At 52.9% G+C, this 27,686-nt stretch overlaps 2 protein-coding genes across 5 annotated transcripts in view; one reads left to right on the top strand and one right to left on the bottom strand.

Annotated features, from left to right (window-relative positions):
- The window catches only part of LOC138771458 (NACHT, LRR and PYD domains-containing protein 12-like), a 98,868-nt gene extending 91,595 nt beyond the window's left edge, over nt 1–7,273 (bottom strand). Inside the window, exons 1-2 of one of the 4 annotated variants that reach the window (XM_069951162.1) lie at nt 6,741–6,783; nt 4,804–4,941 (exon numbers count right to left, since the gene is read on the bottom strand). In XM_069951162.1, coding sequence (XP_069807263.1) covers nt 4,804–4,908 — 105 coding nt within the window. In that variant the 5' untranslated portion in view covers nt 4,909–4,941; nt 6,741–6,783. Of the gene's footprint in view, nt 1–4,696; nt 4,771–4,803; nt 4,942–6,740; nt 6,784–6,966; nt 6,985–7,201 lie in introns of those variants that run through there. The other 3 variants (XM_069951163.1, XM_069951165.1, XM_069951164.1) reach the window with 3 other exon arrangements.
- On the top strand, nt 6,973–26,283 carry LOC138771459 (palmitoyltransferase ZDHHC3-like). Its single transcript, XM_069951167.1, has 9 exons — nt 6,973–7,105; nt 13,758–13,846; nt 16,537–16,610; nt 16,687–16,799; nt 16,876–16,937; nt 20,553–20,667; nt 21,589–21,661; nt 21,787–21,916; nt 24,118–26,283. The coding sequence occupies exons 2-9, from the start codon at nt 13,804–13,806 to the stop codon at nt 24,204–24,206; spliced, it is 699 nt and encodes a 232-aa protein (XP_069807268.1). The 5' UTR covers nt 6,973–7,105; nt 13,758–13,803; the 3' UTR covers nt 24,207–26,283.
- Nucleotides 26,284–27,686: the final 1,403 nt, after the last annotated feature.

Genomic DNA, 27,686 nt, shown 5'->3' with positions numbered 1-27,686 from the left:
AAGTATGGTTGAGAGAAGCACAGGAGAGAAGCAGGGGGGAGAGAAGCACAGGAGAGAAGCATGGGGGAGAGAAGCACAGGAGAGAAGCAGGGGGGAGAAGTATTGTGGAGAGAAGCACAGGAGAGAAGCATGGGGGAGAGAAGTATGGTGGAGAGAAGCATGGTGGAGAGAAGCACAGGAGAGAAGCAGGGGGGAGAAGTATGGTGGAGATAAGCACAGGAGAGAAGCAGGGGGGAGAAGTATGGTGGAGATAAGCACAGGAGAGAAGCACAGGAGAGAAGCAAGGGGGAGAAGTATGGTGGAGAGAAGCACAGGAGAGAAGTATGGTGGAGATAAGCACAGGAGAGAAGCAGGGGGGGGAGAAGTATGGTGGAGAGAAGCACAGGAGAGAAGCAAGGGGGAGAGAAGCACAGGAGAGAAGCATGGGGGAGAAGTATGGTGGAGAGAAGCACAGGAGAGAAGCAGGGGGAGAAGTATGGTGGAGATAAGCACAGGAGAGAAGCAGGGGGGAGAAGTATGGTGGAAAGAAGCACAGGAGAGAAGCACAGGAGAGAAGCATGGGGGAGAGAAGTATGGTGGAGAGAAGCACAGGAGAGAAGCACAGGAGAGAAGTATGGTGGAGAGAAGCACAGGAGAGAAGCATGGGGGAGAGAAGCACAGGAGAGAAGTATGGTGGAGAGAAGCACAGGAGAGAAGCAGGGGGGAGAGAAGCACAGGAGAGAAGCAGGGGGAGAAGTATGGTGGAAAGAAGCACAGGAGAGAAGCATGGGGGAGAAGTATGGTGGAGATAAGCACAGGAGAGAAGCAGGGGGAAGAAGTATGGTGGAGAGAAGCACAGGAGAGAAGCAGGGGGGAGAAGTATGGTGGAGAGAAGCACAGGAGAGAAGCAGGGGGGAGAAGTATGGTGGAGAGAAGCACAGGAGAGAAGCAGGGGGGAGAAGTATGGTGGAGAGAAGCACAGGGGGGGGGGGGGAAACAGGCCCAGGTTTCACACATATAAATACATTTAGAATCTATATTATTAACTATATGTATAATATGTACTATTTTAGTGTCATTTTGTGCCATTTTGGTTGGTGGTGTGCCCCGGGATTTTTTAAGTATAAAAAGTGTGCCGCGGCTCAAAAAAGGTTGAAAATCACTGGTCCAGACCATGCAATCGCATATAAATAAGCATCGCTCCAATATAAAGCGTGGCTTCCTCCTGCATAGTGTATTTAAACTATTTTTCCTGAAACATGAATGACCCAACACTCTTGAGACTTGAGCCCCTATTACACGGGACGACGCAGAGGAGCTGTCAGCTATTACACGGGACGACGCAGAGGAGCTGTCAGCTATTACACGGGACGACGCAGAGGAGCTGTCAGCTATTACACGGGACGATGCTGAGGAGCTGTCAGCTATTACACGGGACGATGCAGAGGAGCTGTCAGCTATTACACGGGACGATGCAGAGGAGCTGTCAGCTATTACACGGGACGACGCAGAGGAGCTGTCAGCTATTACACGGGACGACGCAGAGGAGCTGTCAGCTATTACACAGGACGATGCTGAGGAGCTGTCAGCTATTACACGGGACGATGCAGAGGAGCTGTCAGCTATTACACGGGACGATGCAGAGGAGCTGTCAGCTATTACACGGGACGATGCAGAGGAGCTGTCAGCTATTACACGGGACGACGCAGAGGAGCTGTCAGCTATTACACGGGACGATGCAGAGGAGCTGTCAGCTATTACACGGGACGACGCAGAGGAGCTGTCAGCTATTACACAGGACGATGTAGAGAAGCTGTCAGCTATTACACGGGACGATGCAGAGGAGCTGTCAGCTATTACACGGGACGATGCAGAGGAGCTGTCAGCTATTACACGGGACGATGCAGAGGAGCTGTCAGCGAGTGGGCGAGTCCTGGGGGGGGGAGGCTTGGGGGCTGCCTGATACTGTCTGATCTGTTCCATATCAATGCTCATTCACACTAAAGGCCCTATTCCACGGAACGATTATCGTTCGTTTTCGGACGATATCGACCGCTACGGACGATAATCGTTCCGTGGAATAGAGTGCAACGATCAGCCGACATCGTTCATGTCGGCTGATCGTAGCAGTCGCTTGTTTTTCAACATGTTGAAAAACAAGCGACTGATATAGCAGCGATCTGCTGCCGTCGCTCCGTTGAATAGGAGCATCGGCAGCAGACGCTGCTGTATCCTATGGGCTGCCCGGACGATCAGCGATCCTCCGAGCAGCCCCCCCGCAGCTCCCTGCCGCCCCTCCCCCACTCACCCGCTCGCTGCAGCCGCGTTGAATAGCGGCGGCAGCGAGCGGCGAACGAGGAGCAAACGAGCGCTAATAGCGCTCGTTTGCTCCTCTAAAACGACCCGTGGAATAGGGGCATAAGGGCCCTATTACCGTGTGAATTATAGTTATATAGTTCAAATTTAAACAATAATCGTTTTGTGTAAGTGCAGGCAACACTGAAACCACCAACGAGAAATTGCTCTTCATTCGTTTGGTGCCAACACCAAAATCATCGTTAATCATTTACTAATTGTTTGCGTACTGTAATTCTGCATTCATTTTCTGTAATTCCGCATTTGAATGCTGTAATTCCGCATTCACTCTCTGTAATTCCACATTCATGCGCTGTAATTCCGCATTCTTTCCCTGTAATTCCGCATTTGTTCTCTGTAATTCCACATTCCCTCTCTGTAATATCACATTCATTCTCTGTAATTCTGCATTCATTCTGCAATTCCGTATTCGCGTACTGTAATTCCGCATTCCCTCTTTGTAATTCCACATTCCCTCTCTGTATTTCCGCATTCTTTCCCTGTAATTCCGCATTTGTTCTCTGTAATTCCGCATTCATTCCCTGTAATTCTGCATTCTTTCCCTGTAATTCCGCATTCCTTCTCTGTAATTCCGCATTTGTTCTCTGTAATTCCACATTCTTTCCCTGTAATTCCGCATTCGTTCTCTGTAATTCCGCATTCATTCCCTGTAATTCTGCATTCTTTCCCTGTAATTCCGCATTCCTTCTCTGTAATTCCGCATTTGTTCTCTGTAATTCCGCATTCTTTCCCTGTAATTCCGCATTTGTTCTCTGTAATTCCGCATTCATTCCCTGTAATTCTGCATTCTTTCCCTGTAATTCCGCATTCCTTCTCTGTAATTCCGCATTTGTTCTCTGTAATTCCACATTCTTTCCCTGTAATTCCGCATTCGTTCTCTGTAATTCTGCATTCATTCTCTGTAATTCCGCATTCATTCTCTGTAATTCCGTATTGGCGTACTGTAATTCCGCATTCATTCTCTCTAATTTCACATTCGCTCGCTGTAATTCCGTATTGGCGTACTGTAATTCCGCATTCATTCTCTGTAATTCCGTATTGGCGTACTGTAATTCCGCATTCATTCTCTGTAATTCCGTATTGGCGTACTGTAATTCCGCATTCATTCTCTGTAATTTCACATTCGCTCGCTGTAATTCTGTATTGGCGTACTGTAATTCCGCATTCATTCTCTGTAATTTTGCATTTGCTCGCTGTAAATCTGCATTCATTCTCTGTAATTCCACGTTCGTTCTCTGTAATTCCGCATTCATTCTCTGTAATTTTGCATTCGCTCGCTGTAATTCCGTATTGGCGTACTGTAATTCCGCATTCATTCTCTGTAATTTTGCATTCGCTCGCTGTAATTCCGTATTGGCGTACTGTAATTCCGCATTCATTCTCTGTAATTTTGCATTCGCTCGCTGCAATTCCGTATTGGCGTACTGTAATTCTGCATTCATTCTCTGTAATTTTGCATTCGCTCGCTGTAATTCTGCATTCATTCTCTGTAATATTACGTTCGTTCTCTGTAATTCCGCATTCGCTCGCTATAATTCCGTATTGGCGTACTGTAATTCCGCATTAATTCTCTGTAATTTTGCATTCGCTCGCTGCAATTCCGTATTGGCGTACTGTAATTCCGCATTCATTCTCTGTAATTCCGCATTCATTCTCTGTTATTTCGCATTCGCTCACTGTAATTCCGCATTCATTCTCTGTAATTCCGCATTCATTCTCTGTAATTTCGCTTTCGCTCGCTGTAATTCCGTATTGGCGTACTGTAATTCCGCATTCATTCTCTGTTATTCCGCATTCATTCTCTGTAATTTTGCTTTCGCTCGCTGTAATTCCGTATTGGCGTACTGTAATTCCGCATTCATTCTCTGTTATTCCGCATTCATTCTCTGTAATTTTGCTTTCGCTCGCTGTAATTCCGTATTGGCGTACTGTAATTCCGCATTCATTCTCTGTTATTTTGCATTCGCTCGCTGTAATTCCGCATTCATTCGCTAATGCTTATGTGTAATATCTTTCCTTCTTTTCCTGGGATCGGATGAAGTACACGATCATAGTAACAATAATAACTAACGACTATCGTTCTGTGTAATATGGTAAACGATTTTAGGTTAACAATAAACTATATATTGTTTGCGATCGTTAATCATTAGCAATTGCTTTGTCTAGTCGGACCCTGAAGGCCCTATACACGGCCAATGGCCGTCAGATCACCCCTCGCTTACTGCTGGAGCTATTACACGTGCCACCAGCGAGCGGGTGAGTACAGGGGGGCTGCGGGAGGGGCTTCCCGTACCATCCCACCACCCCCATAATATATATATATATGAGATAGATGTCTTACCTTCTTACCTGAACGCCATGCACAGTGAGGAGGATGAAGAGATCGAACAGATAAAGTTTTTATTGTGTGATACAGCCAATCCCAGCGCAGCTATTATTATACTGTACCTGCTTTATTGCTTTACTGTCGCCCCGGGTCACATATCGCCGCCCTCTTTGTATACAAATCAATGGAGAAGAGACTGAGAGAAAGGAAATTACACAACTGCACATGTGACATCACCGAGGGGCCCGCCAGCTTTAACCCTATAGGGCGCAAATGATTTGTTTTATTGTTTATGGAGGTAAAGTCTACTAGAGGGAGACAGTCAGCAGGTTTATATCACTGTACATGGAGTGGGAGACAGTCAGCAGGTTTATATCACTGTATATGGAGTGGGAGACAGTCAGCAGGTTTATATCACTGTATATGGAGAAGGAGACAGTCATCAGGTTTATATCACTGTATATGGAGAAGGAGACAGTCAGCAGGTTTATATCACTGTATATGGAGAAGGAGACAGTCATCAGGTTTATATCACTGTATATGGAGAAGGAGACAGTCATCAGGTTTATATCACTGTATATGGAGAAGGAGACAGTCATCAGGTTTATATCACTGTATATGGAGAAGGAGACAGTCATCAGGTTTATATCACTGTATATGGAGAAGGAGACAGTCATCAGGTTTATATCACTGTATATGGAGAAGGAGACAGTCAGCAGGTTTATATCACTGTATATGGAGAAGGAGACAGTCAGCAGGTTTATATCACTGTATATGGAGAAGGAGACAGTCATCAGGTTTATATCACTGTATATGGAGAAGGAGACAGTCATCAGGTTTATATCACTGTATATGGAGAAGGAGACAGTCATCAGGTTTATATCACTGCATATGGAGAAGGAGACAGTCATCAGGTTTATATCACTGTATATGGAGAAGGAGACAGTCATCAGGTTTATATCACTGTATATGGAGAAGGAGACAGTCATCAGGTTTATATCACTGTATATGGAGAAGGAGACAGTCAGCAGGTTTATATCACTGTATATGGAGTGGGAGACAGTCAGCAGGTTTATATCACTGTACATGGAGTGGGAGACAGTCAGCAGGTTTATATAACTGTATATGGAAAAGAAGACAGTCAGCAGGTGTAGATCACTGTATATGGAGAAGGAGACAGTCAGCAGGTTTATATCACTGTATATGGAGAAGGAGACAGTCAGCAGGTTTATATCACTGTATATGGAGAAGGAGACAGTCATCAGGTTTATATCACTGTATATGGAGAAGGAGACAGTCAGCAGGTTTATATCACTGTACATGGAGTGGGAGACAGTCAGCAGGTTTATATCACTGTATATGGAGAAGGAGACAGTCAGCAGGTTTACATTACTGTACATGGAGTGGGAGGCAGTCAGCAGGTGTATATCACTGTATATGGAGTGGGAGGCAGTCAGCCGGCATGGAGGTGTATATCACTGTATATGGAGTGGGAGGCAGTCAGCAGGCAGGGAGGTGTATATCACTGTATATGGAGTGGGAGGCAGTCAGCAGGCATGGAGGTGTATATCACTGTATATGGAGTGGGAGGCAGTCAGCCGGCATGGAGGTGTATATCACTGTATATGGAGTGGGAGGCAGTCAGCAGGCATGGAGGTGTATATCACTGTATATGGAGTGGGAGGCAGTCAGCAGGCAGGGAGGTGTATATCACTGTATATGGAGTGGGAGGCAGTCAGCAGGCAGGGAGGTGTATATCACTGTATATGGAGTAGGAGACAGTCAGCAGGCAGGGAGGTGTATATCACTGTATATGGAGTGGGAGGCAGTCAGCAGGCATGGAGGTGTATATCACTGTATATGGAGTGGGAGGCAGTCAGCAGGCATGGAGGTGTATATCACTGTATATGGAGTGGGAGGCAGTCAGCAGGCAGGGAGGTGTATATCACTGTATATGGAGTGGGAGGCAGTCAGCCGGCAGGGAGGTGTTCTCTCACCCAGTTCAGTGCTGTTAGAGCAGAGTGGTGGATGGGTGGGACATATCCTCCTCCCCCCTCACCAGTCCTGCAGGTGTGGGCGCTGTGAGGGGATAGCCTTCCGCCTTCCGCCTTCATACACCTGCGCCTATCCATCCCCTCTACACGTCACGTGATACCGCTGCCTGTTTCCCGCGCTCAGATTCGGTCATGTGCAGGACAGGGCGGGGTGTATAGTTATTAGGAGAAATTAGCCCCGCCCACATAATCACATGACCACATCAAACCTCCCGCCCCTTAGGAATGCACCTAGAAATGAGGTATTCCTCACACCCGGTCTCTATAGCGACCGCACGCACCGGAAGTACGCCGCTCCTCGTTGACATCTGATCGCCGCTGTGCTGGGCGGGGCGTGCTCTGTGCGGCCGGTGATTGGAGCAGAGGACAGGTGGGTGGAGCTTCAGACCCGGAAGTGTCTCCGGTACCGGTCATGGCGGGCTGTGTACGGGACCCGTGCGGGCTCCTGTGTATTCTCCTCACCTACCTGAGCCTGGGGTACGCCGACTACGTCATCCTGCGGCACGTCCTGCTCCATAGCTTCGCCGGGAGGTAGGAAGATGGGGGTTATAGTGATGGAGGGAGGAGGAGGAGGAAGGGGGTTATAGTGATGGAGGGAGGAGGAGGAGGGTTATAGTGATGGAGGGAGGAGGAGGAGGAGGGGGGTTATAGTGATGGAGGGAGGAGGAGGGGGTTATAGTGATGGAGGGAGGAGGAGGGGGGTTATAGTGATGGAGGGAGGAGGAGGGGGGTTATAGTGATGGAGGGAGGAGGAGGGGGGTTATAGTGATGGAGGAGGAGGGGGGTTATAGTGATGGAGGGAGGAGGAGGAGGAGGGGGGTTATAGTGATGGAGGGAGGAGGAGGAGGAGGAGGAGGGTTATAGTGATGGAGGGAGGAGGGGGTTATAGTGATGGAGGGAGGAGGAGGAGGAGGGGGGTTATAGTGATGGAGGGGGGAGGAGGAGGGGGGTTATAGTGATGGAGGAGGAGGGGGGGGGGTTATAGTGATGGAGGAGGGTTATAGTGATGGAGGAGGAGGAGGAGGAGGGTTATAGTGATGGAGGAAGGAGGAGGAGGAGGGGGGTTATAGTGATGGAGGGAGGAGGAGGAGGGGGGTTATAGTGATGGAGGGAGGAGGAGGAGGAGGGTTATAGTGATGGAGGGAGGAGGAGGGGGGTTATAGTGATGGAGGGAGGAGGAAGAGGGTTATAGTGATGGAGGGAGGAGGAGGGTTATAGTGATGGAGGGAGGAGGAGGAGGAGGGTTATAGTGATGGAGGGAGGAGGAGGGGGGTTATAGTGATGGAGGGAGGAGGAGGAGGAGGGTTATAGTGATGGAGGGAGGAGGAGGAGGAGGGTTATAGTGATGGAGGGAGGAGGAGGAGGGTTATAGTGATGGAGGGGGGAGGAGGAGGGTTATAGTGATGGAGGGGGGAGGAGGAGGGTTATAGTGATGGGGGGAGGAGGAGGGGGGGTTATAGTGATGGGGGGAGGAGGAGGGGGGTTATAGTGATGGGGGGGAGGAGGGAGGGGGGTTATAGTGATGGGGGGAGGAGGAGGGGGGTTATAGTGATGGGAGGAGGAGGAGGGGGGTTATAGTGATGGAGGGAGGAGGAGGAGGGTTATAGTGATGGAGGGGGGAGGAGGAGGGTTATAGTGATGGAGGGGGGAGGAGGAGGGTTATAGTGATGGGGGGAGGAGGAGGGGGGTTATAGTGATGGGGGGAGGAGGAGGGGGGTTATAGTGATGGGGGGAGGAGGAGGGGGGTTATAGTGATGGAGGAGGAGGAGGGGGGTTATAGTGATGGAGGAGGAGGAGGGGGGTTATAGTGATGGAGGAGGAGGGGGGTTATAGTGATGGAGGAGGAGGGGGGGGTTATAGTGATGGAGGGAGGAGGAGGAGGGTTATAGTGATGGAGGGAGGAGGAGGGGGGTTATAGTGATGGAGGGAGGAGGAGGAGGAGGGTTATAGTGATGGAGGGAGGAGGAGGGGGGGTTATAGTGATGGAGGGAGGAGGAGGAGGAGGGTTATAGTGATGGAGGGAGGAGGAGGAGGGTTATAGTGATGGAGGGGGGAGGAGGAGGGTTATAGTGATGGAGGGAGGAGGAGGAGGGTTATAGTGATGGAGGAGGAGGAGGGGGGTTATAGTGATGGAGGAGGAGGAGGGGGGTTATAGTGATGGAGGAGGAGGAGGGTTATAGTGATGGAGGAGGAGGAGGGTTATAGTGATGGAGGAGGAGGAGGAGGAGGGGGGTTATAGTGATGGAGGGAGGAGGAGGAGGGGGGTTATAGTGATGGAGGGAGGAGGAGGAGGGGGGTTATAGTGATGGAGGGGGGAGGAGGGGGTTATAGTGATGGAGGAGGAGGAGGAGGGGGGTTATAGTGATGGAGGGAGGAGGAGGAGGGGGGTTATAGTGATGGAGGGAGGAGGAGGAGGGGGGTTATAGTGATGGAGGGAGGAGGGGGGTTATAGTGATGGAGGAGGAGGAGGGTTATAGTGATGGAGGGAGGAGGAGGAGGGGGGTTATAGTGATGGAGGGAGGAGGAGGAGGGGGGTTATAGTGATGGAGGGAGGAGGAGGAGGGGGGTTATAGTGATGGAGGAAGGAGGAGGAGGGGGTTTATAGTGATGGAGGGAGGAGGAGGGTTATAGTGATGGAGGGAGGAGGAGGAGGGGGGTTATAGTGATGGAGGGAGGAGGAGGGGGGTTATAGTGATGGAGGGAGGAGGAGGGAGGGTTATAGTGATGGAGGGAGGAGGAGGTTATAGTGATGGAGGGAGGAGGAGGTTATAGTGATGGAGGGAGGAGGAGGTTATAGTGATGGAGGGGGGAGGAGGGGGTGATAGTGATGGAGGAGGAGGAGGTTATAGTGATGGAGGGGGGAGGAGGTTATAGTGATGGAGGGGGGAGGAGGGGGTGATAGTGATGGAGGAGGAGGAGGAGGGGGGTTATAGTGAGGGAGGAGGAGGGGGGTTATAGTGATGGAGGGAGGAGGGGGTGTATAGTGATGGAGGGAGGGAGGAGGGGGTTATAGTGATGGAGGGAGGAGGAGGAGGGAGGGTTATAGTGATGGAGGGAGGAGGAGGAGGGGGGTTATAGTGATGGAGGAGGAGGAGGAGGGGGTTATAGTGATAGAGGAGGAGGAGGGGGTTTTATAGTGATGGAGGAGGAGGAGGGGGGTTATAGTGATGGAGGGAGAGGAGGGGGTTATAGTGATGGAGGGAGGAGGAGGGGGGTTTATAGTGATGGAGGAGGAGGAGGGGGTTATAGTGATGGAGGAGGAGGAGGAGGGGGGTTATAGTGATGGAGGAGGAGGAGGGTTATAGTGATGGAGGAGGAGGAGGAGGAGGGTTATAGTGATGGAGGAGGAGGAGGAGGGGGTTATAGTGATGGAGGGGAGGAGGAGGAGGGTGTTATAGTGATGGAGGGAGGAGGAGGAGGAGGGTTATAGTGATGGAGGGAGGATTTGGCGGGTTATAGTGATGGAGGGAGGAGGGAGGGGGGTTTATAGTGATGGATGGAGGAGAGGAGGGGGTTATAGTGATGGAGGGAGGAGGGGGTTATAGTGATGGAGGAGGAGGAGGGGGGTTATAGTGATGGAGGGCGGAGGAGAGAGGGGGGTTATAGTGATGGAGGGGTAGGAGGAAGGAGGGGGGTTATAGTGATGGAGGGAAGGAGGAGGAGGGGGGTTATAGTGATGGAGGGAGGGAGGAGGTAGGAGGTATAGTGATGGAGGGGGGAGGAGGAGGGGGTATAGTGAGGAGGGAGGAGAGGAGGGGTTATAGTGATGGGAGGAGGAGGGGTTATAGTGATGGAGGAGGAGGAGGGGGGGTTATAGTGATGGAGGAGGAGGTGGGGGGTTATAGTGATGGAGGAGGAGGAGGGTTATAGTGATGGAGGAGGAGGAGGGTTATAGTGATGGAGGAGGAGAGGGGTTATAGTGATGGAGGGAGGAGGAGGAGGGGGGTTATAGTGATGGAGGGAGGAGGAGGAGGGGGGTTATAGTGATGGAGGGGGGAGGAGGGGTTATAGTGATGGAGTGAGGAGGAGGAGGGGGTTATAGTGATGGAGGAGGAGGAGGAGGGGGTTATAGTGATGGAGGAGGAGGAGGAGAGGGGTTATAGTGATGGAGGAAGGAGGAGGGGGGTTTATAGTGATGGAGGGAGGAGGAGGGTTATAGTGATGGAGGAGGAGGAGGGGGGTTATAGTGATGGAGGGAGGAGGAGGTTATAGTGATGGAGGGAGGAGGAGGGGGGTTATAGTGATGGAGGGAGGAGGAGGAGGGGGGTTATAGTGGATTGGAGGGATGAGGAGGTTATAGTGATGGAGGGAGGAGGAGGTTATAGTGATGGAGGGGGGAGGAGGGGGTGATAGTGATGGAGGAGGAGGAGGTTATAGTGATGGAGGGGGGAGGAGGAGGGGGGTTATAGTGATGGAGGGAGGAGGAGGGGTTATAGTGATGGAGGGAGGAGGAGGGGTTATAGTGATGGAGGGAGGAGGAGGAGGGTTATAGTGATGGAGGGAGGAGGAGGGGGGTTATAGTGATGGAGGGAGGAGGAGGAGGGGGTTATAGTGATGGAGGAGGAGGAGGGTTATAGTGATGGAGGGAGGAGGAGGAGGGTTATAGTGATGGAGGGAGGAGGAGGGGGGTTATAGTGATGGAGGGAGGAGGAGGAGGGGGTGATGGAGGAGGAGGAGGGGGGTTATAGTGATGGAGGAGGAGGAGGAGGGGGGTTATAGTGATGGAGGGAGGAGGGGGTTATAGTGATGGAGGAGGAGGAGGGGGGTTATAGTGATGGAGGGAGGAGGAGGAGGAGGGTTATAGTGATGGAGGGAGGAGGAGGAGGGGGGTTATAGTGATAGAGGAGGAGGAGGGGGGTTATAGTGATGGAGGGGGGTTATAGTGATGGAGGGAGGAGGAGGAGGGGGGTTATAGTGATGGAGGGAGGAGGAGGGGGGTTATAGTGATGGAGGGAGGAGGAGGAGGGGGTTATAGTGATGGAGGGGGGAGGAGGGGGTGATAGTGATGGAGGAGGAGGAGGAGGGGGGTTATAGTGATGGAGGAGGAGGAGGAGGGGGGTTATAGTGATGGAGGGAGGAGGAGGGGGGTTATAGTGATGGAGGAGGAGGAGGGTTATAGTGATGGAGGGAGGAGGAGGGGGGTTATAGTGATGGAGGAGGAGGAGGGTTATAGTGATGGAGGGAGGAGGAGGGGGGTTATAGTGATGGAGGGAGGAGGAGGAGGGGGTTATAGTGATGGAGGGAGGAGGAGGAGGGTTATAGTGATGGAGGGAGGAGGAGGAGGAGGGTTATAGTGATGGAGGGAGGAGGAGGAGGGGGGTTATAGTGATGGAGGGAGGAGGGGGTTATAGTGATGGAGGGAGGAGGAGGAGGGGGGTTATAGTGATGGAGGGAGGAGGAGGAGGGGGGTTATAGTGATGGAGGAGGGGGGTTATAGTGATGGAGGAGGAGGGTTATAGTGATGGAGGAGGAGGAGGAGGGGGGTTATAGTGATGGAGGAGGAGGAGGAGGAGGGGGGTTATAGTGATGGAGGAGGGGGGTTATAGTGATGGAGGGAGGAGGAGGAGGAGGGTTATAGTGATGGAGGAGGAGGAGGAGGGGGGTTATAGTGATGGAGGGAGGAGGAGGGGGGTTATAGTGATGGAGGAGGAGGAGGGTTATAGTGATGGAGGGAGGAGGAGGGGGGTTATAGTGATGGAGGAGGAGGAGGGTTATAGTGATGGAGGGAGGAGGAGGGGGGTTATAGTGATGGAGGGAGGAGGAGGTTATAGTGATGGAGGGGGGAGGAGGGGGTTATAGTGATGGAGGAGGAGGAGGGGGGTTATAGTGATGGAGGGAGGAGGAGGAGGAGGGTTATAGTGATGGAGGGAGGAGGAGGGGGGGGTTATAGTGATGGAGGGAGGAGGAGGAGGGGGTTATAGTGATGGAGGGGGGTTATAGTGATGGAGGGAGGAGGAGGGGGGTTATAGTGAGGGAGGGAGGAGGGGGTTATAGTGATGGAGGGAGGAGGAGGAGGGGGGTTATAGTGATGGAGGAGGAGGAGGGTTATAGTGATGGAGGAGGAGGAGGAGGGGGTTATAGTGATGGAGGGAGGAGGAGGGTTATAGTGATGGAGGGAGGAGGAGGAGGGGGGTTATAGTGATGGAGGAGGAGGAGGGGGGTTATAGTGATGGAGGGAGGAGGAGGAGGGGGGTTATAGTGATGGAGGGGGGTTATAGTGATGGAGGGAGGAGGAGGAGGGGGGTTATAGTGATGGAGGGGGGTTATAGTGATGGAGGGAGGAGGAGGAGGGGGGTTATAGTGATGGAGGGAGGAGGAGGAGGGGGGTTATAGTGATGGAGGGAGGAGGGGGGTTATAGTGATAGAGGAGGAGGAGGAGGGGGGTTATAGTGATGGAGGGAGGAGGAGGAGGGGGTTATAGTGATGGAGGGGAGGAGGGGGGTTATAGTGATGGAGGAGGAGGGGGTTATAGTGATGGAGGAGGAGGAGGTCGTTATAGTGATGGAGGGAGGAGGAGGAGGAGGGGGTTATAGTGATGGAGGGAGGAGGAGGAGGAGGGTTATAGTGATGGAGGGAGGAGGAGGAGGGGGGTTATAGTGATGGGGGGAGGAGGAGGGGGGTTATAGTGATGGAGGAGGAGGAGGAGGAGGGGGGTTATAGTGATGGAGGAGGGGGTTATAGTGATGGAGGGAGGAGGAGGGTTATAGTGATGTGATGTGGGGGTTCCTCGGTGATGGCGGCAGTGATGTGGGGGGTCCTCTATGATGGCGGCAGTGATGTGGGGGGTCCTCGGTGATGGCGGCAGTGATGTGGGGGGTCCTCTGTGATGTGGGGGGTCCTCTGTGATGTGGGGGGTCCTCTGTGATGTGGGGGGTCCTCGGTGATATGGTGTAGGATGGAGAGAGAACAGGAAGTGAGGAGGGGATGGGGCTGATAATGATGTGGGGGAGGGGCTTGTTGTCATTTTGCCCCTCCCCCTGTACCCTCAGGTCATCCTCTCTTACATTTCTTCCTCTCCGCAGTATCTGGTGTCCTCTCCACGCAGTCGGCTTCAATCTGCTGGTCTTCATGCTGCTGGCCTGTCACAGCCGCGCCGTCTTCTCTGACCCAGGTAACACCCCGCACCTCCCCGGCACCGGTCCTATAGGATGGAGCGGCACATGGGATTGGGGGGTCCCGGCAGTCAGACCCCACCCATCACCTGGCTGACCCCTATCCTATGGCTAGAAGAATCCCTCTAACCCCCTGACATCATCCACCATAGCTGCACATCAGATCATTTATCTGTGATGTCACAGCGTATACCCCGGTCACCTCCTGTACATCAGATGGGGGACGATCATTTATACCCGGTTCTGTGATGTCACAGCTTATACCCGGGTCACCTCCTGTATATCAGCTGCCGATCATTTATACCCGGTTCTGTGATGTCACCGCTTATACCCCGGTCACCTGTATATCAGCTGCCGATCATTTATACCCGGTTCTGTGATGTCACAGCTTATACCCCGGTCACCTGCATATCAGCTGCCGATCATTTATACCCGGTTCTGTGATGTCACAGCTTATACCCCGGTCACCTCCTGTATATCAGCTGCCGATCATTTATACCCGGTTCTGTGATGTCACAGCTTATACCCCGGTCACCTCCTGTACATTAGATGCCGATCATTTATACCCGGTTCTGTGATTTCACAGCTTATACCCCGGTCACCTCCTGTACATCAGATGGGGGACGATCATTTATACCCGGTTCTGTGATGTCACAGCTTATACCCCGGTCACCTCCTGTATATCAGCTGCCGATCATTTATACCCGGTTCTGTGATGTCACAGCTTATACCCCGGTCACCTTCTGTACATCAGATGGGGGACGATCATTTATACCCGGTTCTGTGATGTCACAGCTTATACCCCGGTCACCTCCTGTACATCAGATGGGGGACGATCATTTATACCCGATTCTGTGATGTCACAGCTTATACCCCGGTCACCTCCTGTATATCAGCTGCCGATCATTTATACCCGGTTCTGTGATGTCACCGCTTATACCCCGGTTACCTCCTGTACATCAGATGGGGGACGATCATTTATACCCGGTTCTGTGATGTCACAGCTTATACCCCGGTCACCTCCTGTACATCAGATGGGGGACGATCATTTATACCCGGTTCTGTGATGTCACAGTTTATACCCCGGTCACCTCCTGTACATCAGATGGGAGCCGATCATTTATAACCGGTTCTGTGATGTCACAGCTTATACCCCGGTCACCTCCTGTACATCAGCTGCCGATCATTTATACCCGGTTCTGTGATGTCACAGCGTATACCCCGGTCACCACCTGTACATTAGATGCAGATCATTTATACCCGGTTCTGTGATGTCACAGCTTATACCCCGGTCACCTCCTGTACATGAGATGCCGATCATTTATACCCGGTTCTGTGATGTCACAGCGTATACCCCGGTCACCTCCTGTACATTAGATGCCGATCATTTATACCCGGTTCTGTGATGTCACAGCGTATACCCCGGTCACCTCCTGTATATCAGCTGCCGATCATTTATACCCGGTTCTGTGATGTCACAGCTTATACCCCGGTCACCTCCTGTACATTAGATGCCGATCATTTATACCCGGTTCTGTGATGTCACAGCTTATACCCCGGTCACCTGTATATCAGCTGCCGATCATTTATACCCGGTTCTGTGATGTCACAGCTTATACCCCGGTCACCTCCTGTATATCAGCTGCCGATCATTTATACCCGGTTCTGTGATGTCACAGCTTATACCCCGGTCACCTCCTGTATATCAGCTGCCGATCATTTATACCCGGTTCTGTGATGTCACAGCTTATACCCCGGTCACCTCCTGTATATCAGCTGCCGATCATTTATACCCGGTTCTGTGATGTCACAGCTTATACCCCGGTCACCTCCTGTATATCAGCTGCCGATCATTTATACCCGGTTCTGTGATGTCACAGCTTATACCCCGGTCACCTCCTGTACATTAGATGCCGATCATTTATACCCGGTTCTGTGATGTCACAGCTTATACCCCGGTCACCTGTATATCAGCTGCCGATCATTTATACCCGGTTCTGTGATGTCACAGCTTATACCCCGGTCACCTCCTGTACATCAGATGGGGGACGATCATTTATACCCGGTTCTGTGATGTCACAGCTTATACCCCGGTCACCTCCTGTATATCAGCTGCCGATCATTTATACCCGGTTCTGTGATGTCACAGCTTATATCCCGGTCACCTGTATATCAGCTGCCGATCATTTATACCCGGTTCTGTGATGTCACAGCTTATACCCCGGTCACCACCTGTATATCAGCTGCCCATCATTTATACCCGGTTCTGTGATGTCACAGCTTATACCCCGGTCACCTCCTGTACATCAGATGGGGGACGATCATTTATACCTGGTTCTGTGATGTCACAGCGTATACCCCGGTCACCTCCTGTATATCAGCTGCCGATCATTTATACCCGGTCAGTAGAGGCCACGGGTGCTCAGATGAATCCGTCCTGTCTGTCTCTTTCATCCTACATTGTTCTCTGCGTTTTTTGTTAATATAGAGGCCGCCATTATAAGATACACCTGGCACTGCATGAGCCCATGTGACCTCCGCCCTGGCTGTCTGAATCCTGCAAACGGCGGCCTTCACTATCGTTACAGGGTCACATATCATCATCATCATCATCATCATCATTATTATTATTATATGTAATGGGAGTAGTCTGATCATTCAGGGGTTAAGCTGTCTCCTCATCCCGCAGGTATGGTCCCTTTACCAGAGACGGCCATTGACTTCTCAGACTTGCGCTCCGGCACTCCGCGTAAAAGTGACAGGGTAAGTAGTGATATACACCCCCATAGACCCACAATGGTAACTGCCCCCTGGGGTAACCATCCGTATCTGCCCACAGGGTAACGAGGACTGGACTGTGTGCAACCGCTGTGAAACCTACCGCCCCCCGCGGGCTCACCACTGCCGTATCTGCCACCGCTGTATACGCAGGATGGATCACCACTGCCCCTGGTACGTCCCCCCGCCTCCGGCCTATCACAGGGAGTCTTACTCAGGTTATCTCTAATGTACTTTGGTTTTCCTTCAGGATAAATAATTGTGTCGGGGAATTAAACCAGAAGTATTTCATCCAGTTCCTCTTCTATACAGGTGAGTGTCCCCCGCTACAACATGGCTACAGCTCAGTACAGAGCCATACACCCTCATGATAGAGAACTGAACAGCGCTCCATAGTGTAAGGGAGACTCTCACCTGATACAAGGCCCAACACTCCACCACAGCCGGTATATGAACTGCAGCCGCTCCCAGGAAAACACACACCGGGATAGTAACAGGATCCCCCCCTCTACAACTGGGTCTGACGGCCGCCGGTCCAGGTAAAAGCAGGGCAAAATAAAGGACTAAAAATGTATTTAAAAAACGACACAACACGTTTGGAGATCGCACCAATCCCTTTCTCAAGTGTCTGACATCAAAGCATTGTAAGAACCATACTTATATAGCACAGATAAGCATAAGCATCATCACATGACAAAAACCACAGGTGAGAGGTCATTAGAAGCCCCCCCCCCCCTTCCAGTTGTCTGTATCTGTCAGACCGATCCACTGGGATCTACTCTAGCATTGTCAGGGGAGGATCCGGTGGGATCTGCTCTAGCACTAGCAGGAGAAGATCCGCTGGGATCTGTTCTCTCACTGGCAGGAGAAGATTCGCTGGGATCTGTTCTCACACTGGCAGGAGAAGATCCGCTGGGATCTGTTCTCGCACTGGCAGGGGAAGATCTGCTGGAATCTGCTCTAGCACTAGCAGGAGAAGATCCGCTGGGATCTGTTCTCGCACTGGCAGGGGAAGATCTGCTCTAGCACTAGCAGGAGAAGATCCGCTGGGATCTGTTCTCGCACTGGCAGGAGAAGATCCGCTGGGATCTGTTCTCGCACTGGCAGGAGAAGATCCGCTGGGATCTGTTCTCGCACTGGCAGGAGGAGATCCGCTGGGATCTGTTCTCGCACTGGCAGGAAAAGATCCGCTGGGATCTGCTCTCGCACTGGCTGGGGCAGATCCGCTGACATATGCTCTCGCACTGGCAGGGGAAGATCGGCTGGGATCTGCTCTCGCACTGGCAGGGGAAGATCGGCTGGGATCTGCTCTTGCACTGGCAGGGGAAGATCGGCTGGGATTTGCTCTCACACTGGCAGGGGCAGATCGGCTGGGATCTGCTCTCGCACTGGCAGGGGCAGATCGGCTGGGATCTGCTCTCGCACTGGCAGGGGCAGATCGGCTGGGATCTGCTCTCGCACTGGCAGGGGAAGATCTGCTGGGATCTGCTCTCGCACTGGCAGGGGAAGATCTGCTGGGATCTGCTCTCGCACTGGCAGGGGCAGATCTGCTGGGATCTGCTCTCCCACTGGCAGGGGAAGATCGGCTGGGATCTGCTCTCCCACTGGCAGGGGCAGATCGGCTGGGATCTGCTCTCGCACTGGCAGGGGCAGATCGGCTGGGATCTGCTCTCGCACTGGCAGGGGAAGATCTGCTGGGATCTGCTCTCCCACTGGCAGGGGAAGATCGGCTGGGATCTGCTCTCCCACTGGCAGGGGCAGATCGGCTGGGATCTGCTCTTGCACTGGCAGGGGCAGATCGGCTGGGATCTGCTCTCGCACTGGCAGGGGAAGATCTGCTGGGATCTGCTCTCGCACTGGCAGGGGAAGATCGGCTGGGAGTTGCTCTCGCACTGGCAGGGGCAGATCTGCTGGGATCTGCTCTCGCACTGGCAGGGGAAGATCGGCTGGGAGTTGCTCTCGCACTGGCAGGGGCAGATCGGCTGGGATCTGCTCTCGCACTGGCAGGGGAAGATCTGCTGGGATCTGCTCTCCCACTGGCAGGGGAAGATCGGCTGGGATCTGCTCTCCCACTGGCAGGGGCAGATCGGCTGGGATCTGCTCTCGCACTGGCAGGGGAAGATCGGCTGGGATCTGCTCTCGCACTCGCAGGGGAAGATCGGCTGGGATCTGCTCTCTCACTGGCAGGGGAAGATCGGCTGGGATCTGCTCTCGCACTGGCAGGGGAAGATCGGCTGGGAGTTGCTCTCGCACTGGCAGGGGCAGATCGGCTGGGATCTGCTCTCGCACTGGCAGGGGAAGATCTGCTGGGATCTGCTCTCCCACTGGCAGGGGAAGATCGGCTGGGATCTGCTCTCGCACTGGCAGGGGAAGATCGGCTGAGATCTGCTCTCGCACTGGCAGGGGAAGATCGGCTGGGATCTGCTCTCCCACTGGCAGGGGAAGATCGGCTGGGATCTGCTCTCCCACTGGCAGGGGAAGATCGGCTGGGATCTGCTCTCCCACTGGCAGGGGAAGATCGGCTGGGATCTGTTCTCGCACTGGCAGGGGAAGATCGGCTGGGATCTGCTCTCGCACTGGCTGGGGAAGATCGGCTGGGATCTGCTCTCGCACTGGCAGGGGAAGATCGGCTGGGATCTGCTCTCGCACTGGCAGGGGAAGATCGGCTGGGATCTGCTCTCGCACTGGCAGGGGAAGATCGGCTGGGATCTGCTCTCGCACTGGCAGGGGAAGATCGGCTGGGATCTACTCTAGCACTGTCAGGGGAAGATCTGCTGGGATCTGCTCTCGCACTGGCAGGGGAAGATCTGCTGGGATCTGCTCTCGCACTGGCAGGGGAAGATCGGCTGGGATCTGCTCTCGCACTGGCAGGGGAAGATCCGCTGGGATCTGTTCTCGCACTGGCAGGGGAAGATCTGCTCTAGCACTAGCAGGAGAAGATCCGCTGGGATCTGTTCTCGCACTGGCAGGAGAAGATCCGCTGGGATCTGTTCTCGCACTGGCAGGAGGAGATCCGCTGGGATCTGTTCTCGCACTGGCAGGAAAAGATCCGCTGGGATCTGCTCTCGCACTGGCTGGGGCAGATCCGCTGACATATGCTCTCGCACTGGCAGGGGAAGATCGGCTGGGATCTGCTCTCGCACTGGCAGGGGAAGATCGGCTGGGATCTGCTCTTGCACTGGCAGGGGAAGATCGGCTGGGATTTGCTCTCGCACTGGCAGGGGAAGATCGGCTGGGATCTACTCTAGCACTGTCAGGGGAAGATCTGCTGGGATCTGCTCTCGCACTGGCAGGGGAAGATCTGCTGGGATCTGCTCTCGCACTGGCAGGGGAAGATCGGCTGGGATCTGCTCTCGCACTGGCAGGGGAAGATCGGCTGGGATCTGCTCTCGCACTGGCAGGGGAAGATCCGCTTCGTTTTTTTAAATACATTTTTATTACTTTATTTTGCCCTGCTTTTTTTTACCTGGATCTGCGCCCGTTGGACCCAGTTGTGGAGTGGAGGATTCTGTTGCTGATACTCCCTCATAGACACGTGTACATCAAATAACTGCACTATGTTCAACTGTGTTCTCATACATTAGTGATAGTATTACACTGTGTATCCAGCAGGTGGTGCTGCTCTGGTATTATACATTAGTGATGGTATTACACTGTGTATCCAGCAGGTGGTGCTGCTCTGGTATTATACATTAGTGATAGTATTACACTGTGTATCCAGCAGGTGGTGCTGCTCTGGTATTATACATTAGTGATGGTATTACACTGTGTATCCAGCAGGTGGTGCTGCTCTGGTATTATACATTAGTGATGGTATTACACTGTGTATCCAGCAGGTGGTGCTGCTCTGGTATTATACATTAGTGATGGTATTACACTGTGTATCCAGCAGGTGGTGCTATTCTTAATCCCTTCTTTTCCCTGCAGGCCTGACCAGCCTCTATGCAATGGGCTTGGTGCTGGCCACCTGGCTCTGGCCGACCAAGAAGCTTCCGGAGGAGGATGCAGAGAAGGAGGCCCCTGTGCACGGCCATGTACAGATGTAAGTTATTGCTGCCGCCATGTACCGATCTAGTGGAGCATTTCATATCATGTATTATACCTGTACTGAACATGCGTTTTGCGTTATACCCCTGTCACCTCCGGAGCTGCAGTCACTGCTTATACCCGGTCACCTCCGGAGCTGCAGTCACGGCTTATACCCCGGTCACCTCCGGAGCTGCAGTCACGGCTTATACCCCGGTCACCTCCGGAGCTGCAGTCACGGCTTATACCCCGGTTACCTCCGGAGCTGCAGTCACGGCTTATACCCCGGTCACCTCCGGAGCTGCAGTCACGGCTTATACCCCGGTCACCTCCGGAGCTGCAGTCACGGCTTATACCCCGGTCACCTCCGGAGCTGCAGTCACGGCTTATACCCCGGTTACCTCCGGAGCTGCAGTCACGGCTTATACCCCGGTCACCTCCGGAGCTGCAGTCACGGCTTATACCCCGGTCACCTCCGGAGCTGCAGTCACTGCTTATGCCCCGGTCACCTCCGGAGCTGCAGTAACGGCTTATACCCCGGTCACCTGCGGAGCTGCAGTCACGGCTTATACCCCGGTCACCTCCGGAGCTGCAGTCACGGCTTATACCCCGGTCACCTCCGGAGCTGCAGTCACGGCTTATACCCCGGTCACCTCCGGAGCTGCAGTCACTGCTTATGCCCCGGTCACCTCCGGAGCTGCAGTCACGGCTTATACCCCGGTCACCTCCGGAGCTGCAGTCACGGCTTATACCCCGGTCACCTCCTTTCCCTCCTGTAACCTGGGGTAAACACTACATCTCCCACAATGCACTGCAGTTGGAGATGTAGGGAAGTATGAATGCAGCTTTGGATGTGACCGGAGTAGAGGAGGGGGCGGCTTGTGGATGTAATGAAGGAGGGGGTGACATGTGCTGAGTGTTGTGTTCCTCCCGGCAGAGTTCATTGCATCCTCCTCCTGGTGGAGTCCGTCCTCTTCGGTCTCTTTGTCACCGTCATCTTCTATGACCAGGTAAGTGCTGCTGCTGTTCTCTGGTGTCAGTCTTCCTCGGGGGGGGATCTCTGTATCACAGTCACCACATACTATTATACGCCACATCTTTTCTTATTCGCCATTTTCGTTCTTTGTTTCTGCAGATCGTGTCGATCATTACAGATGAAACGCCCATCGAGCAGCTAAGGAACCGACTGCTGAAGGAGGCGAATAAGGAGGTCAGCCACTCCCGCAAACCAAAGATGGCGCTTCTCAGGGAGGTGTTTGGCAGAGGTAAGATAGTCTCAACAAAGCGCAATGTCTGGTTTCGGACCACAGCTTAGCTCAATGTCGAGCAATCAACGTGGATACTGCCAACTCCCACAATGTAATCGTTCGTGTATCCTATCGTTCACCTTTAACTTTCTGCAGTGAGTGTGCAACTCACATTTCAGTAGTTTTCATCTTGACTTCTTTATTTGGAAGCAATATACAAGGTTGGGCTGTGTGTGGTCAGAGCACTGGAGGTAGCTAGAGGTTAGGCGTCCTCTCCCTGCCGCGCGATGTTTCGGAAGGCGGGGCTTCCTTACTCATACTTACTTCCTTGTATATTGCTTCCAAATAAAGAAGTCAAGATGAAAACTACTGAAACGTGAGTGTACTCTTTCCATATATCGCACACTCACTGCAGAAAGTTAAAGGTGAACGATAGGATACACGAACGATTACAGAGGTAACATAGTAACATAGGTGATAAGGTTGTAAGATGGGAAGAGTCCATCAGGTTCAACCTAGGGAAACCCGACTGTTAATCCAGGGGAAGGTGAAAACCCCAATGAGGCAGATGACCATTGCCCCATCACAGGGAGAAAACTCCCTCCCGACTCCAATAGCGATCAGAATAATCCCTGGATCAGCGGAATACCGGAAATCTAATGCCCATAACTTGTAATATTATATTTTTTAAGCCTCCAGGCCTCCCCTGTACTTATTTAATGAATCATCCATGACAGCATCGTGTGGCAACCTATCCATCACTAGAGATCAGCGGTGACATCACTGAGAATACAGCCTATCCATCACTAGAGATCAGCGGTGACATCACTGAGAATACAGCCTATCCATCACTAGAGATCAGTGACATCACTGAGAATACAGCCTATCCATCACTAGAGATCAGTGACATCACTGAGAATACAGCCTATCCATCACTAGAGATCAGAGGTGACATCACTGAGAATACAGCCTATCCATCACTAGAGATCAGCGGTGACATCACTGAGAATACAGCCTATCCATCACTAGAGATCAGTGACATCACTGAGTATACAGCCTATCCATCACTAGAGATCAGTGACATCACTGAGAATACAGCCTATCCATCACTAGAGATCAGTGACATCACTGAGAATACAGCCTATCCATCACTAGAGATCAGCATTGACATCACTGAGAATAAAGCCTATCCATCACTAGAGATCAGCGGTGACATCACTGAGAATACAGCCTATCCATCACTAGAGATCAGCGGTGACATCACTGAGAATACAGCCTATTCATCACTAGAGATCAGTGACATCACTGAGAATACAGCCTATCCATCACTAGAGATCAGTGACATCACTGAGAATACAGCCTATCCATCACTAGAGATCAGCGGTGACATCACTGAGAATACAGCCTATCCATCACTAGAGATCAGCGGTGACATCACTGAGAATACAGCCTATCCATCACTAGAGATCAGCAGTGACATCACTGAGAATACAGCCTATCCATCACTAGAGATCAGTGACATCACTGAGAATACAGCCTATCCATCACTAGAGATCAGTGACATCACTGAGAATACAGCCTATCCATCACTAGAGATCAGCAGTGACATCACTGAGAATACAGCCTATCCATCACTAGAGATCAGCGGTGACATCACTGAGAATACAGCCTATCCATCACTAGAGATCAGTGACATCACTGAGAATACAGCCTATCCATCACTAGAGATCAGCGGTGACATCACTGAGAATACAGCCTATCCATCACTAGAGATCAGCGGTGACATCACTGAGAATACAGCCTATCCATCACTAGAGATCAGTGACATCACTGAGAATACAGCCTATCCATCACTAGAGATCAGTGACATCACTGAGAATACAGCCTATCCATCACTAGAGATCAGTGACATCACTGAGAATACAGCCTATCCATCACTAGAGATCAGCGGTGACATTACTGAGAATACAGCCTATCCATCACTAGAGATCAGTGACATTACTGAGAATACAGCCTATCCATCACTAGAGATCAGCAGTGACATCACTGAGAATACAGCCTATCCATCACTAGAGATCAGCGGTGACATCACTGAGAATATATACTGATCACTGCTGATGCCGGGAGGTCTCGTCCATAGTTCGGGCAGGGACTGTACAGAATGAGTGGCTGCGGCCGTTGTAGTGTGATGTAACCTTGTCCTTTCCTCTCTCCCCCAGGCTATATGATCTGTTGGTTCTTCCCATGTAACAGCCCTCCGACCTCTGGGGGTCCGGCGTACAGCTACCTCCCTGACTACGACGTGTAGCGATGTGGAGTGATCTGTGTGCTCCTTCTTGGCGTCCTCACTGGTCTGTACACCTGGCCGCTCACCCTGCTTTCCAAAGTTCGGATCCTGGGCCTCCCTGGCTGGGCTGAGTAACCTCAGTCTGTAGTTCTGTTACGCGGACACACTGTCATGGCCGCCGTGTTACACGGAGACACTGTCATGGCCGCCCTGTTACACGGACACACTGTCATGGCCGCCGTGTTACACGGACACACTGTCATGGCCGCCGTGTTACACGGACACACTGCCATGGCCGCCCTGCGGTCACCGCGCTCTGGATACTTTGGTTTTCAGACGTTATTTTTTACTTATTTTGTGTTTTTATTCGTCTTGTTGGATTTTATTACCTCCCGGTACATCCGGCTCTCCCTATGAGAGGAGCCTGTAAGTGACTGCACTCTCATCTGCTCTGGAAGCTTTGAATGTGTATTTATTAATGATTTTATTTCCTTTTCTACAAAACTAACTTACTGTGATGGAAGCCTGTGGCCCTGGTGCTGCCACCCTGCTGGACGTCTGCTGTGTCGCCTGCCCTGGTGCTGCCGCCCTGCTGGCCGTCTGCTGTTTCGCCTGCCCTGGTGCTGCCGCCCTGCTGGCCGTCTGCTGTGTCGCCTGCCCTGGTGCTGCCGCCCTGCTGGCCGTCTGCTGTGTCGCCTGCCCTGGTGCTGCTGGCCGTCTGCTGTGTCGCCTGCCCTGGTGCTGCCGCCCTGCTGGCCGTCTGCTGTGTCGCCTGCCCTGGTGCTGACGCCCTGCTGGCCGTCTGCTGTGTCGCCTGCCCTGGTGGGTTTCCTGGTGGTCTGGGATGTGGTGTCTCCTGACTGCTGCTTCCCTCCCCCATGCTTTGCCCTGCTGCTCTGCTTGTTCACATTTATGGCATTGCCTACACTCAGTAGAACCCGGACCAGAAAAAGACAGAGGGGCGGAGCCTCAGTAAGGGGGGATGGGCTTAGATTTTACTAGCTTTGAACTTGTGGTTGTTGTTACATATCAGAGTATTATGTCTGTGTGGTTCAACCTGTGGCTATATGATATGGGGCGAGACGGAGCTGTAATCCTGGGTATTGCTGCTCTCCTGTTAGCTCTCAGGCTGCAGCACCTCCTCTCTCTACTATATGATATGGGGAGAGACGGAGCTGTAATCCTGGGTATTGCTGCTCTCCTGTTAGCTCTCAGGCTGCAGCACCTCCTCTCTCTACTATATGATATGGGGAGAGACGGAGCTGTAATCCTGGGTATTGCTGCTCTCCTGTTAGCTGTCAGGCTGCAGCACCTCCTCTCTCTACTATATGATATGGGGAGAGACGGAGCTGTAATCCTGGGTATGGCTGCTCTCCTGTTAGCTCTCAGACTGCAGCACCTCCTCTCTCTACTATATGATATGGGGAGAGACGGAGCTGTAATCCGGGATATTGCTGCTCTCCTTTTCGCTCTCGGGCTGCAGCATCTCCTCCCTCTACTATATTATATGGGGAGAGATGGAGGTGTAATCCGGGATGTTGCTGCTCTCCTGTTCCCTCTCGGGCTGCAGCACCTCCTCTCTCTACTATATGATATGGGGAGAGACGGAGGTGTAATCCGGGATATTGCTGCTCTCCTGTTAGCTCTCGGGCTGCAGCACCTCCTCTCTCTACTATATGATATGGGGAGAGACGGAGGTGTAATCCGGGATATTGCTGCTCTCCTGTTAGCTCTCGGGCTGCAGCATCTCCTACCTACTATAATAGGGAGAGGCGAAGGTGTAATCCGGGATATTGCTGCCATCATTAGAAGCTTTGCTTGTATATACGTTCCTGTATACAGTGTTATATCGGGGTAATGAGCCGGTAACGCTGTATGAGGTTACATCCTGGAGGTATTAGGGGGGGGATGGGTGGGCGCAGGAGCTGAGGGTGCCCCCTAGCGCTGGGGATCAGCTGGTGAATAACAGAACGCACATCTGGATGATGGGATTGGGGCCCCCATAGCCGGCTCTGGCCCCTCCCTGCAGGATGTGTGTGTGATGGATGAGCACGTGGTGTGTGTGTGTGTGTGTGTGAGAGAGATGGACGGGTGTGTGTGTGAGATGGAAGGCTGGGCGCGCGGTGTGTGTGTGTGTGTGCGTGTGTGTGAGAGATGGAAGGCCACGCGGTGTGTGTGAGAGGTGGAAGGGTGGGTGCGCGGTGTGTGTGTGTGAGATGGAAGGCTGGGCGTGCGGTGTGTGTGTGTGAGAGATGGAAGGGTGGGCGGTGTGTGTGTGTGTGTGTGTGTGTGAGATGGAAGGCTGGGCGCGCGGTGTGTGTGTGTGAGAGATGGAAGGGTGGGTGCGCGGTGTGTGTGAGAGATGGAAGGCTGGGCGCGCGGTGTGTGTGTGTGTGTGTGTGTGTGAGAGAGATGGAAAGGTGGGCGCGGTGTGTGTGTGTGAGAGATGGAAAGGTGGGCGCGGTGTGTGTGTGTGAGAGATGGAAGGGTGGGCGCGCGGTGTGTGTGTGTGAGAGATGGAAAGGTGGGCGCGGTGTGTGTGTGTGAGAGATGGAAGGGTGGGCGCGCGGTGTGTGTGTGTGAGAGATGGAAGGGTGGGCGGTGTGTGTGTGTGTGTGTGTGTGAGAGATGGAAGGGTGGGCGGTGTGTGTGTGAGAGATGGAAGGGTGGGCGGTGTGTGTGTGTGTGAGAGGTGGAAGGGTGGGCGCGGTGTGTGTGTGTGAGATGGAAGGGTGGGCGTGCGGTGTGTGTGTGTGAGAGATGGAAGGGTGGGCGGTGTGTGTGTGTGTGAGAGGTGGAAGGGTGGGCGGTGTGTGTGTGTGTGTGAGATGGAAGGGTGGGCGTGCGGTGTGTGTGTGTGAGAGATGGAAGGGTGGGCGGTGTGTGTGTGTGTGAGAGATGGAAGGGTGGGCGCGGTGTGTGTGTGTGTGAGAGAGATGGAAGGCTGGGCGCGCGGTGTGTGTGTGTGAGAGATGGAAGGGTGGGCGGTGTGTGTGTGTGTGTGTGAGAGATGGAAGGGTGGGCGGTGTGTGTGTGTGTCAGAGATGGAAGGGTGGGCGGTGTGTGTGTGTGTGAGAGATGGAAGGGTGGGCGGTGTGTGTGTGTGTGAGAGATGGAAGGGTGGGCGGTGTGTGTGTGTGTGAGAGATGGAAGGGTGGGCGGTGTGTGTGTGTGAGAGATGGAAGGGTGGGCGCGCGGTGTGTGTGTGTGTGTGTGAGAGATGGAAGGGTGGGCGCGCGGTGTGGGTGTGAGAGATGGAAGGGTGGGCGGTGGGTGTGTGTGTGGTGAGAGATGGAAGGGTGGGCGGTGTGTGTGTGTGTGTGTGTGAGAGATGGAAGGGTGGGCGGTGTGTGTGTGTGAGAGATGGAAGGGTGGGCGGTGTGTGTGTGTGTGTGTGAGAGATGGAAGGGTGGGCGGTGTGTGTGTGTGTGTGTGTGTGTGTGTGTGTGTGTGTGTGTGTGTGTGTGAGAGATGGAAGGGTGGGCGGTGTGTGTGTGAGAG

The sequence above is a fragment of the Dendropsophus ebraccatus genome, chromosome 13 (genome assembly GCF_027789765.1).
Source record: "Dendropsophus ebraccatus isolate aDenEbr1 chromosome 13, aDenEbr1.pat, whole genome shotgun sequence".
NCBI classification, from domain to species: Eukaryota; Metazoa; Chordata; class Amphibia; order Anura; family Hylidae; genus Dendropsophus; species Dendropsophus ebraccatus.
Note: the sequence above shows the minus strand (reverse complement) of the source record. Positions and strands in the feature narration are given on the sequence as shown.

Coding starts and splice junctions, on each gene's coding strand:
- LOC138771459 (XM_069951167.1), top strand. CDS start 13,804: ATGCTGCTGGCCTGTCACAGCCGCGCCGTCTTCTCTGACCCAG. Junction 16,800..16,875: donor ATGGATCACCACTGCCCCTG/GTACGTCCCCCC, acceptor GTTTTCCTTCAG/GATAAATAATTGTGTCGGGG. Junction 16,938..20,552: donor CCAGTTCCTCTTCTATACAG/GTGAGTGTCCCC, acceptor TTTTCCCTGCAG/GCCTGACCAGCCTCTATGCA.